The sequence below is a fragment of the Galendromus occidentalis genome, unplaced genomic scaffold (assembly GCF_000255335.2).
Source record: "Galendromus occidentalis unplaced genomic scaffold, Mocc_1.1 scf7180000077475, whole genome shotgun sequence".
Lineage (NCBI taxonomy): Eukaryota > Metazoa > Arthropoda > Arachnida > Mesostigmata > Phytoseiidae > Galendromus > Galendromus occidentalis.
In genome coordinates this window covers 1,767,900-1,784,560 of record NW_003805463.1, presented here as the reverse complement: position 1 = coordinate 1,784,560, position 16,661 = coordinate 1,767,900, and the positions used below count along the sequence as shown (strand labels likewise).

The window sequence follows — 16,661 nt, the reverse complement described above, 5'->3', positions numbered from 1 at the left end:
CCAATTCCGGCCTTCCGATCCGACGCGATCTGTCAACCCACCGAATACCGGATCACCGGGAAGGAAGACCCCGATCTACGTTCAACACGCCCAAAGAATAACCAGTGGACCCTTCTTCTCCGGCAACAGAAGAACTCCTGATGGAATACCGTTGTGCAACTGGTGCAACCTCGAAGGACACATAATCAAGTACTGCTCGAAACAACAACGTGGCTACCCAGCAGTGAAACCTGTGAGCTCTGCTGACCAAAACCAATCCAAAACCCGTTCGGGAAACTAGCGCGGCTGCTCTCGGAGCCCAATCCGGGGCTCGAGGGCGCAGCGACGCTCCGGAGGAACAAAATAATCGTCGAAGTCAGCAAGCACGGAAAGACAATCGCCCCGGCAGACCTGGGGGCCGACATTTCAGCGGTTCGTACAACGTTCCTGGCAAGTCACCATGTTACGTTCGTCCGTCCAAAAACCTTAGCATTACGTCCGCTGACGGGTAGGCGATTATCTCCAAGGGCTCGTGCGTACTCATGATCCGTCTAAATAAATGTCAGAATTTTGTCCCCTATGAGTTCGTCATAATTGACAACCTGTCAGAAGACCTGATATTAGGAGAAGATTTCTTGAGAATCTACGGGGCAACTATAGACTTAGATGGAAACACGCTAGCTCTGAAGAGACAACGCAGCGTTGGGCTTCGACTCGTTCCTGGCGATGCGACACGGTACGCTCAAGAACAAGCTGGGATGTTATTTCTGCAACGATATCGTGGGCCCCATGAACTCGACCAAGGATCGAACCCTGGATCAACAGTGCACCGTGACACGACCCGGCGTGAGTTTCATGGCGGCGTCGTTCCTGACAGAGCTTTTCGCCACCCTCGTGCAGCATGAACAGGGGAACGATGCGCTCCCGGACAACGCCTTCAACGACGACGCGGATGAGTTGGACAGAAATGAAAGGGACTCGCCGAATAATGTTTTGGGTCTAGCACCCCACCAGATCAGGATGTTCCTCAGCAGACTGCACTTCATGACACCGAACACGCAGCGTTTCTCGATGTGTACTGCTTGTTTTCCGAAAGTTCTCTCGGAGTACGGGAACTCGGGTTTCGAGTTCCTGCTCCGAGCATTCAACGAACCAGACTTCCTCGAGGAATTAACGGGTCTCAAAGAGATGCAGAGAATGGTGGATGACATGGACGTCTTGGCTCTGGGGGATAGTGACAACGACTTGTCGCCATAGACGAACCAATTAATCTGCGAAGGAGAAACAAGGCTATTCTCCGACTGATGCGGTGGGAGATAACCAGATATCGTGATATTTGAAGACAAATATTCTGCTCGCTGAGCATGATGAAATAAAGTATTATGGTGATTATTATTTATTTATTCGAAAATTGGTGTCTCAGGGTTCATGGTGATATATGGAAGACAGCAATCGCCCACTGCTATTCCCGATCCTTCGATTCCGAGCTGGATACAGCCCTTGAGGGGCTCAGGTGATTCCAAGCTTCGTACAGCGGAATTTGTCCGGTAAACTTCTCCCCGCTCACTCGTTTACACAGAGCCGAGGCAAACTGAACGAAACGCTCTCAGGAACGTGCAGACAGGAATCTATTGACTATGGATGCTCGTCTCCTCGGACTTTTTCAAATTCAAGCTTCAGACGTCAGAGTGAGTGAGACTTGCGGCATTCCATTCATTCGGGAAACGCGACCTGCCTTACGCAATCTGCCCCAAGCCTTCGGATTGAATTAGAACCAGCGATATCATGAACAGGCTTTCGTCGTGGGCTCCGGGATACATCGTCTCCGACTTCCGCCAACCCGCTCCTGTCTCATGGTGATGATTGGGACAGATGACAATAAGGTCGCTCGTCCGCTCAGTAAGCGATCACGACGTGAAATCCAAGACGTAGAGTGACAGGACAGCGGGCTCCGAGGCGCAAGATCTCCGGGCCGGGACTTAGTGAGCACTAACGATAAGAGACCGATGGGAAGCCCTTCCGATGACTTCGTGTTCCTTCGTCGCTTCAAGAGCGACTGGCCTCAATCCTCCCCGTTACCATTATCAGACTCGAAATCTCGCGAACCACTTCATTGAGTTCAGGAGGAGGAAAATCCGACTACCCAGAGTGATTTAGAGTGAGAGTCATAGAGAGAACTCTAGATGCCGTCACCACGAACCTAAGGAGGGATCAAGCCCCGGGATTTGGGTATCACTCATGTCAGCTGTCGATTTCCTGGTTTCCGGAGGTGATCACGTGCAGCTCAGCTCAGAACCCCCACGGGTCGGGACATCGCAGCGTCGCGAACCAGCACTGGAGCCGCATGGGTGGGAAAGGTGAATCATTTCTCCGTTGCTAATGCACCCAGCGGTCGAACCGGCATCCCCTGACGCATTGTGGACGCGTCTGTCTGAGGGGGAAATTCCACAAAAATACCAGGAGCTCTGTATCCGATTGAGCTGATTTCTCTGCAATCAACGCGACGCAAGGCCGTCGTGCGATGGACCTCCACTTGAAGCGCCTCCGCCAGTCCAAATGCCCGGAACGAACTGTACGCCCCGGCCGGAGGTTATATGGAAAGACCAATCTCCCGGAAGCTAGGGTCTCGGATTGCCCGTAGAAATGTCATAGAGCAGTTTTGGCCCACCTGGAACCAGTTCGATGCTTTCCCACTCGAGACTAGGGCATTCGGAGCCGCAATTCTTGTAATCAGAATGCGCGCTTTGATCGATGGCAAGCTGATGATAATCCAAGCCCAGAGAAACTGTGCTGATGTCAAACGGTCGGGGAAAAGAATCGGCGACCACGTTCTTTCGGCCTGAGATATGACGGATGTCCGAGGTCAGCTCTGCTATGAATGAGAGATGTCGTTGTTGTTTCGCCCGAAGCGGTGTCCCTTCTTTTCCCAGACTGAAGGTGAGCGGTTTGTGGTCCGTCGTGGAGGGCCGCCCTTCCACGTGATGTATGAAGTGACGTACTGCCAGGTAGATTGCTAGAAGTTCCGAAGTTACGAGATTCCGGGTCTGTGGCACCGGCAGTGGGATGGATACCCGCGAGACCCTGTCGATACGACTCCTTCGACGAAGGTCCATCATCAGCACGAGCGATTTCCCGCTCGCCGCAGCGATCCGCGGGGAGGCACTCAAGTTCTTTAGGAATTGCAAGGACCACATTGGGGAGGATCCTGCACGAAGACCTCGAGCTCCTTCCCTACAAGCTCGCTGTGGCCCAAGAGCTCCGCAGCGGTGATTTCATTGCGCGTCAGCGAGCTTGCATAGCGCTCCGCGACCGCCTTCCCCTCGATGCCGTGGTGTTCTTCAGTGATGAAGCTCACTTCGAGCTGTCAGGTTGCGTAAATCGTCAGAATATGCGATATTGGAGCGCTCAGAATCCGCAACAGCTCCATACGAAGCCTCTCCACGCGAAACGTCTGACTGTATGGAGCGCGATTTCAACTGCGGGGATAATTGGCCCTTTCTTTTTCGAAGAAAACGAGGTCACCGTCACTGTGAATAGTGGCCGGTACCTCTCAATGCTTGAGACTTTCTTCCGGCCTCAGCTTCGGCTAATGGGCCTGGATCGCGTGTGGTTCCAACAAGATGGTGCCACAGCCCACACTGCGAATATTGTGATGCAATTCCTGCGACGGGAATTCCCGGGGAAGCTCATTTCGAGGTGTGGGGACTTGAAGTGGCCTTACTCCCGGACTCCCATTGATTTGACTCAAGAGGAGAGGACCAGTATGCTGTTTCCGCAAATGCCAGTTTTTGGAAGTCCAAGGAATTCAAGAAAGCATCAGGAAAGCCTACTCACGGGATCATGTGCACGTTTCCAATGTTGTGCCATAAATGTCTTGAAAGCCTTCTAACGGCATCCAAAACTCAATGAAACTGCGACGCAGTTCCTTTAGGCCTCGGTTTTTGGCGCGGCATTTAGGCCTCACAGTTCTTCTCCCATACTCTCGCCTTGGAAGTTTGGGAGCATCGCCTCTGAATGCCATGGACCGATGTCGTGTCGGAAGTTGAGCCTTCCTCATCTTCGAAGCTTTTTCCGGCAGGAAACTCTGGAACATGTGGCAATCTCTCTCGACAAAATGGGCCCAATGTCCCATCCCGCTCAGCGAGCGATTGGAGAGGTGCACCCCGGAAAGCCGTTGTCGACGAATGTCACAACTTCTCACCAACTTCCCACAAATGAGCATTTGGAAGAACAGTGATCAGGTTTCAAACCGTGAGGGTCGTGTGCCTAGAGAGTTCCACAGATCATTGAAAGATGTGTGTCTCAATGGATGAATGATTTGTTTCGAATCCATTTTGTCCTCTTGACAAGAGGCTTGTCTGATCGTAGACGGAAGAGAAAGAAAATCCGTCAAGTCTGGGAACTCAGTGCGAGAAATCTCCCATTGCGCTGATCTCGGAGCCACTAGTCGCGACCGTTTTCGAGCTATGGCTGCTGAGAATATAGCACTTGAAATCGTAAGATTTGAATGGACCACCCTGTTTTAGATGTAGTATGTAGTAGGGTTCGATGTGCAAGATTTTGAAACAGTGTGATACATATTTGATATCTTCGAAGCGGACTGTCGTTAGCGCCCGTACCTTGAGCGCAGAAGTCGAGGCCGCACAGTGCTTCCCCTGGCTGTGTAAGACAGTAAGACCTGATATAGGGTTGTAATTTGGATGTAACCCGAACTCCCGGAGCTTGCCCATGGAATGCTTGGGACTTGAGACTCGTTCAGTCTTCCACGCTCTCAACGACGCAGCAGAATCACCTGGAAAAAAGCCCTAGGAGCAATGCAAGATGCAAGCCGCATCCGCACTCCTCTTGGTGCCCAGGATAAGCGAAGCAGCCAGGACGGCGACGTCCTCTTCCGGTGTATTCGTTTGCCGACCGTGCGAGAGAACTCTGTCCACTTGCTCTGAAATGGGAGCTGACACTTAAAATTATGCTTGTTATTCTCCACGACGTGAGGATCGAGTCGACAGCGTGAGAGTAAGAGATATAAACCACGGGCCATCGATTCCCGCTGAAGCGATTAGCTGGTCTCAGCCGTTCCGCATGTTAGCTCGGTAGTTCATGTTCTCAACAAGGGAGCACCGAGGTTGTCAAGTCTTGAACCTCCATCTGAGATTCGCTGAGAGCAAGCGTGAAATGAAAAGTCGCTGGCTGATTCAAACTTCAGAAACCAGAGTTTCTCCCCGGGAAAGCACCTAGTTTCCTCTCGAAGAGAGTTCCGACGGCCTTCCTTCTCTCTCCGGTCGGGGCCGGCCCCAAACGCTCTCCAGAGCGATCTCGGATCCATGAAGAATATGCATGGTTTCAGCTTGTGCCCCGGCCCGAGAACCAGGAATCTTCTCGGTTTCCCGACTTCTCGAGTTCCTGTTTTTTCTCACGGAGTAAGTTCGATCGGATGCCGGAAATAGGCGGCCCGAGTACAGGGTGCGGCAAATTATTCCCTCTGATTTCAAATCATGGCGGTGAATCGTCGAGGAGGAATTTCGGACTTCTGTTTGCGTCGAAAGTTGCGTCTGTCGTCTCTATATACGGGGAGGATTTCTCTCTCCAGATTTCTTTTTCAATTCTGGTGCAAAAGCGGAGTTGGATGATTCCCTGCCCCCCTATGCATTGATGGAAGAATTCACATTTTCGAGCTGGACCACACAGCTAAGATTCGGGTCCCGGGTATCGCCGATGGTTTCGAGGATTCAGAGATTCAGTCCTCTGCATCTGCCGAGATGGATCAAGGCCGGGGACCTGATGGCAGCGGGACCGAGCCCGCGTCGCGTTACCTCCAGCGCGAGAGGCATCGTTACAGCTATGTATGCACGTTCGCACGAGTAGTGGCAGACGCGTTCCGCACTCGACCACCCGTCGGCGTCGGTCAGCGGATGGGAAAACCAAATCAAACGCTACAGTTCGCGATTGTTATGTCGATTTCGAAGGAAATTGGCCAGACGGTTCACTATGGTGTTCCTTTCGAGAAGGCTTCGAAAGAATTCCGGGATCGAACGTCAAGAAACAGGCTGGCGTACCTCCTAACCGACACCCCGTTACTTAGCGAACAAATTAGATCGAGGATAGGCGGAGCGAAGAGCGGAGCTTTCAGGGACCACAGTGCACGCTGGGAGCAGAAGTTCGCAGACATCGGCTGCGACTCCCTGAACTGACAGGCGATGAAAAACGAATGATGGAAGGGACCAAGGTGCAGGTTAAGGCACCGACTCACGCGGGGGGGCATTCATGGCTTCCACCATCTGTTGTGCGGGAAGAAGGAATTCGATCACGCGACGAGCGAAGATTGTATTTGTGGAAGATATCATCTGTACGAGTGCTCCAAAGCAAGCGAGATCGACTGGGGAGAACCAGGGACCCCCCCTTTGAGCTCGACATCTGAACGTACTCATCTAGTCTTTAAATATTTTCAAAACCAAACCACACCAGAAATCTGGTAGTAAACGCTGCTGTTGTTGAATTCCGGGACTGAATCTCTTTCGAACTTTAATTCGTAATGTGAAGGGTTCGACGACCTCATCGGCGGAAGACGTTGTGGACGGATTCGGTCTCAGCGCAAGTGATCCGATGGAGTTCGAAGGAGCGATAGATGACGCAGCCACACGTTAGGCAGACTTGTTGCATGAGAACGACGGAGCTGAAAAAAACGCAGCATCATTCTGGAACCCTGTTCAGACCTCTTGGCACGAAACTTGGTTTGGCTCCGTCGAACCCTTCCGGAGTCCGGACCCTTCCAGTGCAGTTTTCGGGACAAGATCTTTGTGCAGTTTCGCAGTGGAACCTTGGAATCTGGTATCGTCACTCTTTATGTAACCGTTATGATTATGATTTGGACTCAAGTGCATCGAGCCTACGCAGTGTCCGAAATGCTCCATAGCGGCTATGTGATAAGGACGCACCGCGCATTCCGATCGCACTTCAACCTCGAACGTCAGGATCCAGTGCCTCACGCGAAATCGATTAAGGACTAGATGAGAAAGTTAGACGCTACGGGTTTAACGGGAAGGAAGAAACGCACAGAGGGACCCCGCTCGACATCGTGATGTGCACAGACGAAGAGCACTTTCACCTTTATGGGACCAGTAATCAACAGAAGAGCCGACACTGGGCCTAGCAGAATCCCCGCAACCTTCACGAACGTCCTCTGCACTGCCCGAGGGTGACTGTTTTCTGCGTCGTCGGATGTTTTGGAGTTTGGGGCCCTCACTTCTTCGAGGAGGGCAACCAGGCCGTCACCGTGAACACCGAGCGCTGTTGCAGCATGCTGCGAGACTTCATCGCACCGAGACTGGATGCTCTCAGGCAGCAAGGCTCGGGGAACGTGTGGTCCAGCAGGACGGAGCGACATGTCATACCTCAAGACCATCGCTCGCGCTCTTCAGGGGAATGTACCCCGGCCGCGTGATTTCCTTGCGGGGGGACATTCCGTGGGCTCTCTACTCGCCCGATCTCAACCCGTGCGACTTCTTTCTCTCGGGTCGCTTGGAGGCCTGAGCGTTGAGCTGTCACCAACAATTATGGCCGGATTCGCCAGCTAACCGAAGCAGGTGAAGCTTCTCCGATCGACCCGGAATACGACCGTTGTATACGCGCTCTCACCCCACAGAATCCTAGCGTTCATTCACGATGAGCCAGTGTTCGTTAGCCGGGTCGAATACACGACGACGGCAGCAGAGGTGAGTTGCTTCATATATTCGCGCGGTCGTGTTCCTCATAGTTCTTCCGAGGATGGGGAATAACATCTCACCAAACGTTCCTCAGGGCGAATTCCTAGATTCCTAACCTTCTGGGGTTAGGTACCGCGAGACCGAAAATTCGAAGCCGAAATCCTCGAGGCCGACACGTGGGAGGCCGAAAACCACGTCGCCGAAACCCTGAAGGCCGGAACCAAGGAGGCCGAAACCCTGAAAGCCGGAATCAAGTTTTCGGGAACCCGTAAGAAGGAGAACTTCGCGTCTCACTTCCTAAATTTCCACGCAAAACATGTTTGAAGGACGGCAGGGATGATCGGGCGGCCGTATGGACGCAGAGCTTGAAAATAATATCATGTCACCGTCGAATCGTCATAGTTCCCGCGGTTTTTTTGGGAAATATCTGGAATTGTTTGGATCCGAGATCACTTCTCAACTTTACCCTCTCCCATGCATAGTCCTGGATCTTTATGTTTTATCGAAAGGTATAATATAATTCTGATGTGATTCAAAAAATGCATTTCTTGTATCGATGAAACGCCAATGAACACCATAGTTCGAAGCTTGAACAATCATTGCTCAGGAGCTTTGTCTTGAATTCTCGGAGACTCCAAGAGGTGATTCTTGATGCCCGTCCCCCGAGGTGGCGAGGGAGATCACCCTTATTCGCCGTGAGATTGCATGAAGACGTCAAAAATGGCCGTCGACTTTTACGAAGATGAATGTGTCATATATTCCCTCAGCGAAAAGCATTCACTTTTCGTAGTCAATCCCCCCTATCCCCCCTACCCCCCCTATATTTATAAAATAAAAGCGTAAGCGCTTCGTTTGTGAGCCGTTTTTCGGCTCTTTCTCCTCGCCAACTTCGGCGCACATGTAGTTCGGCGGTTGCATGATGATCCCCCGGTGTGCAAGTTGATGTTTTTTTTCTTATCCAATGCCCCCCGCCCACTGAATGTCAAAAAACCCTCATTCTTGACTTCGGAACTCATGTGGTACTATGTGGTACTAAGGTACGCTTTGCTCCGATTGTGGTGGCTCCGGTGGCGCGACAAACCGCCGCAATCGCTTTCGTTCTTGCTGATGGGTCTTTCTGGCCCGATTCCGAGAGATTCCAGAATGTTCTCATTTCCCCTCCCCGCCTACTGATTTCCGTCTTTTTGACTTCGACACTCATGTGGTATCCTGTGGTACTTAGGCAGGTACGCTGTGTCCGATTGTGGTTCGAATGGCACCTCTTTGTTCGAAATCGGTCATCGCTGATGGGGATATATATGACGACTCGCTGATGGTGACATATATGACATTTTCGCAACTCAATCCAATATTTATTTAGCGCTTGCGCTTCTATTTTATAGGGTGGAGGGTGAATTTCCCGACTGAAATCCTCAGTCTCCGTAGCATGAGCTCACAAATGATGCTGGAACGCGAGCCGAAAAGACAGCCGGCTCCAGCCGGCCGGAGGCCGGCTGGTGAATACATATTTGCGGTAGATGAGCGGGTTTATCAGAGATTTTACTGCCGTTGCATCCGTAAAAAGCAGGAGGGTTGTCAGCCAGGGCATCTATTGCTAAGGCGTCAGAATCTGGATGTCATGTGAACCATCCGCCACATTTCAATCTGCACCTACATATTTCACGATCTCATTGTGTAGCTAGGTGCATCATCGCATGTGAGACTCATTTTACTTGCTAGGAACCGGATCTTGCCGTCATACTGCACAAAATACGTCTCTTTCTCCAACACTACGTTCCGGCTCAGGTGATCGAGGGTGCGCTGCGATTGGCTCGGAAAAAAACAATGGCAGCGAAACTCTACCAAAGACTCTCGGCGTCGATGGACCTCCTGGAATTTCTCGCGACGAACGAATGGGTTTTCGACAACACGAATACCCAGAATCTTTTCGCGGGTCTACACAAGAGCGACAAAGATGAATTCAATTTCGATGTGCGTACCATAGATTGGCCATCGTATGTGCATACCTATTGCAGCGGAATCCGGAATCCGGCGATATCTTCTCAAAGAAGACTCGTCGAATCTAGAGCAAGCCAAAGCCGTCCTTGGCATTCACTGCTACCCACCCAAACACCCCAGTCTTATCAACCGAAGTGCTTGCGCAGTTTTGAAAAAAAACGGTGCGGATCATGCCAGAAAAGAGTCTGCGGGAAGCGTATTCCAATGCCTTGGTCACCGCAGAGAACTCACTGCGAGACAAGACACGATGAAGAAGAAATCAGAGCCGCGATACCGATAACGTTCTGAGCATGCTACAGCGAGTTCACACCGAAGGCCACCTGCAGGTCAATGCATTCTTTCCTATGGCTCTTTTACCTTTCCCTCCTACCTTCCCCTCAGTCCCCCCCCTTTTCGCACTCGCAGTTCCTTTTGAGAATAGGGTCACCCCTTTGCGAGCTGCTCCACTAAAAAAAAGAAAAACCTTCACCGTCAACACGTCAAGAGATACACCTCGAAGATCAGTGGATTAGAACACTTACAGGAGCAACTTTCTTACTTTTCGACGATGGTGACGAGGACCGGATTCTGGGCTTCAGCACCAATGATCCTATGGTATCTCTCAGCAACGCATCGACCATCTTTATGGACGGCACTTTTAGAGTTGTCCCGAAATTGTTCAGCCAGTTGTATACTCTTCACGGATTCTACAAAGGACAAATGATTCCGTTCGCCTACTTCTTATTACCAGATAAGACCAAAGAAACACATGTCCAGATGTTGAATCTCATACGAAATTATGCGGTCTCCCTCGGTAGAACCTTCAATCCTCGCGCATTTGTACTTGATTTCGAGGTTGCGACTTTGAAAGCACTCGAACAAACCTTCCCAACCGCGGACTTGAAGGGATGCTTTTCCCATTTCAACCAAAGTCTTTGGCGCAAAGTGCAAGCCCTGGGACTCGTCGTCCACTACAGAGACCCCGAAATCAGGCGTTCCATCCGGTCAGCGGCCGCGTTGGCCTTGGTGCCACTCGATCGCATCGACGACAGGTGGCTCGGAGTCAACAGCGAATCGCCCTCATCTGAGCATGCTGCGTATGACAAATCGGAGGCTTCTAAATTGTATTTCATACAAACATGGTTAGAGAATGATAGCATTTGGCGGTTGTGGAATCATTATCGGAACTCCGGCGCCAGAACCACAAACCATGTAGAGGGCTGGCACCAAGCCCTGAACAGAATCGTAAAAAACACCATTTGAATATCTTTGAGATGGTAATCCACCTGCAGAAACAGGAAGAGATATTCCGATTGGATATGCTGAGACTGCGTATGCGACAGCCCCCGCCCCCGATAACCGAAAAATACCGAGTTCTCAACGCCAGACTAGTCAGCCTTGTGCAAGAATTCGAGACAGGAGATAGAAGCTTGCTCGAATACGTGCGTGGAGTCGCGTACATCATTCCATAGAATCATTTGTCGGGGGTAGACTTCTTGAGCAGCATAGCGTGAACAAGATATTCATTGATAGAATATGTTCAAGTCAGACATACTGAGCTGTGGTACGTGACAGAGGGAGCCTTATGATATCCAGAGCTCATTATTTATAATTACTAACACACTGGAATTGAGTGGAACTGAGTAAGTCATATACTATATATAGCAGCATTGCGTGGTCAAGAAACACAGTCAGAGTATCTATATCTGAATGTATGGAGATAAAGAGTCGGAGTATACACTAGCGACAGAAAGTATTTTGGAAAACACGTTCTCGGAATCCGGCCGAGTCAGTGAACGCGAATCCAGGAACGTCATGCCGTATCGAACTCCTCTCAAGATTGCAAACTCGATGATACGGAAGAGCAGGACGTCTCGGTCTTCGCCGTCTCCGAATCAGCGATTGTGCGCGAAATGCCCGCCAAAAAGTTTTTTGACGCCTCTGTAAGTTGACGAAAAAAACCGAGTCTACTCTGAGATGATTGATATCACGGTGGATTTTTTTATTCGAACATGTCAGTGCGTGGGGCAGCATCGTGTGACCGACTATACCGGAGTACTTGAATCGGTCCATTGTACCGATCAATGAACCGACACCTGCGGATGTAGAGCAACCCCACACCACAACGTGGCCTCTGCCATGCTTGACTGTCGGAACCTGGTACTTCGGGTGGTTTCGAGCGTTCACGGGACGTCGCACGTATCGGATCCTATCGGGAGGAAACGAATCGAACTTGGTTTCGTCGCTCCACAAAACTCGGGATCAGTCTCCCGCAGTCCAGCTTCTGTGCTGTATGGCGAACTCTAGTCTGGCCTCCCTAATTTTGGCAGAAATGGAAGGCTTTCGACTAGTACGCCTCCCATGGAGGTTCCCGGCTCTCAGAATTGATTTCACCGAGCTCACCGATATCGCCAAGCCACTAAGTAACAATTGGTTGGCGAAGGATTCGGTGGATGAATCATTATGTCTGAGAACAGGCATGTTAATTCGCAGAAATTGCTTTCTTACGAGACGCCAAAGACTCGACTCTTTCAAGCATGCGCTTAATTCATCAGCAGGTGTTGATCGTGGAATGATCGGTAGCGACTGTCGGAAATCGCCGGAGGGTAGAATGAGTGCCCCGCCGAAAAGATTCCCGTTATCCCGTAAGTCTTTCAATAACCTATCAAGAGCCTCCAATGCTTTTTCGTGGGCCATCGTACAACTGCTGAATTTATTGTATCATCGTGAGATGGGATGCCGCGAATTCCTGGCAGCAGTCTCATCCGGAGATTAATTATGCTGACGCGTTGAGTCTCCCACTCAGAAAGTTGTGTGGCAGTCGACTCCTATCACTTAGTCGCCAGAAATTTTCAGGGTTGTCTTTGAGTCAAGGACACGAAGAGACGCAGGGCTCGAAAAACGATAGGAGAACGGCGATCGCAGCTTCGCAGACGGAAGAGTGTCGGAAGCGTCGATCAGATTTCGTCCCTTGAGGAGAGAAGACACTTGATAGCCTCTCAAATCAAGAGAGCAAACCCGATCAGAGTCTTACCCTGCAGAGATGGCTTGTTGGATCAGGCGGTCGATCCGAGGCTCCTATTCCATAAAGCAAGGTGGAGAAATTGATCCGAACCTATAGAAGGTTGGGGATCGATTCGTATCGAATTTATTCGCTGGAGTTCTCCCTTCTATAAACTAGAGCGAGGCCTTTCTTCCAATGCGCCACTTGGGAAATGGAAGTGAGTAAGCTTCGAACTCCAACGGATCAGAATATAATATAATCAATCTGTTGCTTTTGTGGCAGGAAGTTCCCGAAAGAACGATACTCTGTCATAGGAACAAACGCGTTCGATTCGCCGGTTTTGAGAGCGTGTCGCGTCGCATGACTCCCGAGCGACCTACAATTTGTCTCCCGCGAATCTTTCATTGCTCGAGTCTCCTTCCAGATTCGCCCTGTCATGTGTTCGCTCTTCGTTCTGCCAATCGGCGTCTGAGACCATTTTCAGGTTCATCCACATTCAGGTTTCATGATTCGGGCGACCCATGAGGAGAGACATTCGAATCGACGTGTCGGGAAAGAAGGATGACGTACAACCTCGGAAAGGCCCTCGCTTATCTCATTTCTCCTGTCCCTCGGGTGTTCTTCTGCGGCCGTCGCAGGGAAGCGTATAGAGCGATCAATCCGTCAAAACAGACTTGAAGGTGCATCATAGGAGCATGACCGATCGTTTTGGGATCAAAGGCTCACATACATAAAACACGACGCAACGATTGCGCGACAAGGCTCATTGATAGACTCCCCTCAAGTGAGTAGCGAGAGTTCCAACGGCCAATAATTCGATACGGTGGAGAGAGCACTCTCAGGGGTAGCGAGAGATGTTTCCCGAGCTCTCGACCATAGAGCAAGCATCGTCAGCATGAACGGACACGGGAAGAGTAATCCAATCGAATGGCATTGGCAACCGAGTGGGACTGGCTATAGCTAGGAACCAATACTATTAATCGATGAATCTAGAACTGCTTCGGCCCTGTTAACTTCCGAATGCGGACAGGCCCCTGTGGGGAACAACCTTCGAATCCAGGAGGAAATGAGCGAGAATCTATTAACAACATGCCCCGCGAGCTCCGAGAAATGGAGAGATTGGGAGAACAGGAGCCCTGGGTCTTTCGCAGCCTCAAGGCTCCTGAAAGTCCGGTGGCCGATTCAACACCCGATCCGCGACGCATTTTCACCGCAGCGCATGTCTCTGCATTCCTGAATCGAGAGCCCCAACCCCTTCTCGACCGAGCTACACCCTAGGTCTATAGGTCATCACATCAAGTACGCTCTGAAGCTCACTACAATTATCAGTCGTGAGGACTGTCTCCATTTCTCGATATTGTCTGCGTTCAGGTAGGAGGCAGGACGTCCTGGACTCCATCCACAAAGAAAGGAGAAGAGTGGCTGCCCTACACGGTTGCCTGAGGACAGTCGCTGACCGCATGCCACACCGCAGGACGACTCACTTTGACCCGGAAAGTCCATCCTTAGGACGCCGAAGAAGCACACTGCAACGTCGCTCGATCAGCTGTCTTGTCATTTATCGGGAGAGACGTACCTAACTGGAGGTTGAACTCCTCAATGTGGAGATTTGTCGCAGTTTACAGTACTTGGAGGTTCGTCCGTTGGGGCTCTCCACGGCCAAGTCGATGGGTTCAGAACGCTGATTACGTCGGAGGACAGTCAACTCTGCGAGCGAGTGGACAGTCGATCAGTTTTCCATACATGTCTTGCGCACAAGATACTGTGAAGAATATGAGGTCCCAGTGTATCGAACATTGCCTGAGTTGGCCTCCGAAGAGCGGACGAATGAAATACAGAGTCAGGAATTGCCACGCGAGATTCGTCCATGGCTGAATGCTGAGGGAGAGTTCTCGTTGAAGTGTCATCCTCTACATCGACCCTGACTACTTCTATCATCGGCTCTATTGCCGCGCTTGAGTTTCGAAAAACTGTCTGCTCCATATGTAAATACCTCCGAGCCAACCAAAACAAAAGCAGGCTCTTCCGTCAATCACTCACTACTCCGGAATTGTCTCGAAGTTTTACGTAGCACGGCGAGGATCACCCCTGGACTTCATTAATGTGATCGTCTGCAATGGAGCACTCGAAGAACGAGCTCTATATCGCGTTGGACGATTACGCGATGCAGGTCGGTTAAAGCCTTTCATGGAGACCTCGAGAACAGCTGATCGATCGTCGGAAGCTAGGAGGCCAAGCGGGGTCGATAGAGGAAGAAGATTCCGACCTTTTGTACAGCTCCTTTTGTTTCGCTACGAGTTTTGCCTGTGACTGATAGATCGTCCATGCTATTTTTCAGGACGACGAGCGAGATTTGGATTTCAGCCCGGGTCAGAAGCGATCGCGCCGAGGGGTTCGTAAGAGCAATCATGGCTCGACGATTCCGCTCTCAACGTCGCTTCCTTCTACATCTGGGATTTACATGCCCAAAGGGAGTGAGATGAAGATACGCGACGACCATAATGCTTCTGCTGCGACGCGGGCTCAGCCATCTGGTAACGCTCCTGTTCCCTATGTAAGTAAGGCGGACTTGACCTCGGAAATACGGATCAGATTGTACGGCGCGGCGTCGTCGACGGCATTTTCGGAGGAAAGTGAAAGACCCTCCCTTCATTTGGCTCTTGTCACGTAGGTTCGCCTTGAGAAAAGTCGTCAGAGCGCACGAGAGTGTCGTGCTCGTAAAAAGCTTCGGTACCAATACCTCGAGGAGATGGTCAAACAGCGAGAGAAGGCCGTCATGGCTCTCAGAGAAGACTTCTCGAAGGTCTGTTCGGATCTCTCCATGTGCCGTATATTTATGAGATGTCTCAGGGAACGCTAATTTCGAACATGGTGAATAACTCTGTCCGTCCTCGTTCCACAGTACACGGAAATGTATCGCCTGCTCGAAAAGGGCGTATATTCACCGGAAATCGACAAACTCCTCAAAGAGCACGCTGACATGACTAAATGATTGATTTGTATTCACCTGAACCCAAGGAGGTCATGATCTCCTCGAGAAATATTTTCTTCGAGATGTCGGAGGGAATGCCTGGTTGATAGGTATACATATATTCGTTCCATAATGGGATGTCTCGAATGATAATGCTTGGAGTCATTTCCTCTCTGACGCCGCGGTCGCGACAGTAATCTCCGGGCAAATGACTCCGGCGGCGACTGTCGTGACTCGTCACTCGTAAGCTACGCGCTGAGCGCGGATTTCGCTCATCCCTCGCCATTCGTTTCGTTTGTAGTCGATTCGGAAAACAGAACCGCGGCTCTCGTATCGCCGGACCTGCATTCTGCGAACGGCAAAGCCTCCTGTGGCGTCCGAGTATCTTTATGATGATCATGATTATGAAAGGATCATCCGACAACCCAGAATCTGTTTCTGTCTGTCTGATTCCCGACAGGGTAACTTCCAGAAGCAGGCATAGCCCCCCGGTGATGGACGGGATCTAGTGCGGAAGGTTGTGACGAGATCATTCTCATGATAATGTGATTAGTAGGGCCCTTGCGGGAATTTTCGGAACCGAAACTGGAGTATAGGCAATGATGAGGCGCGTCATGATATTCGGCACTCGCTCCCTTTCGAAATTCTACTTGGCCCCAGCCCAAAAAAGCTAGGTACGCCCCTGATCGTGATACATATTCATTCCCGAGACTCCCTCGGGATGGACCTCACGGTTTGTTATAGAAAGGCTCGCTCTAGGAGCGATGTTATAAAAATCGTACGATTGTCCCCGAGCCTGTGTGTGTCCAGGAGTGATGACTTCCTTGATCAGTGGGCTTTATCGACATGGTTCATGGAGACGACATCGGACAGACGAAATGAGGATTGGTGAAGCGATAAATTTTGTTTACAGAAACACGACTCCCACTTATGCTGCGCGGCATCCGATCTTGGCACTGAATAAACGGGGCCCTGGGAAGAATGAATGAACCGTCTTGAATTAGGGTTATGTGGCATTGAGATAGCGTCC

The 16,661-nt window shown here is 50.8% G+C and overlaps 2 protein-coding genes across 2 annotated transcripts; both read left to right on the top strand.

The window, feature by feature from the left end:
- The first annotated feature begins 705 nt into the window (after positions 1-705).
- On the top strand, positions 706-1,236 carry LOC108864458 (ubiquitin-like modifier-activating enzyme atg7). The gene has a single exon (XM_018640146.1). It carries the CDS (start codon positions 706-708, stop codon positions 1,234-1,236), a length of 531 nt encoding a protein of 176 aa, XP_018495662.1.
- Positions 1,237-14,688: 13,452 nt separating this feature from the next.
- Positions 14,689-16,613, top strand: LOC100901454 (cAMP-responsive element-binding protein-like 2). Its single transcript, XM_003744854.2, has 4 exons — positions 14,689-14,830; positions 14,999-15,214; positions 15,332-15,463; positions 15,563-16,613. Exons 1-4 carry the CDS (start codon positions 14,777-14,779, stop codon positions 15,650-15,652), a joined length of 492 nt encoding a protein of 163 aa, XP_003744902.1. The 5' UTR covers positions 14,689-14,776; the 3' UTR covers positions 15,653-16,613.
- Positions 16,614-16,661: the final 48 nt, after the last annotated feature.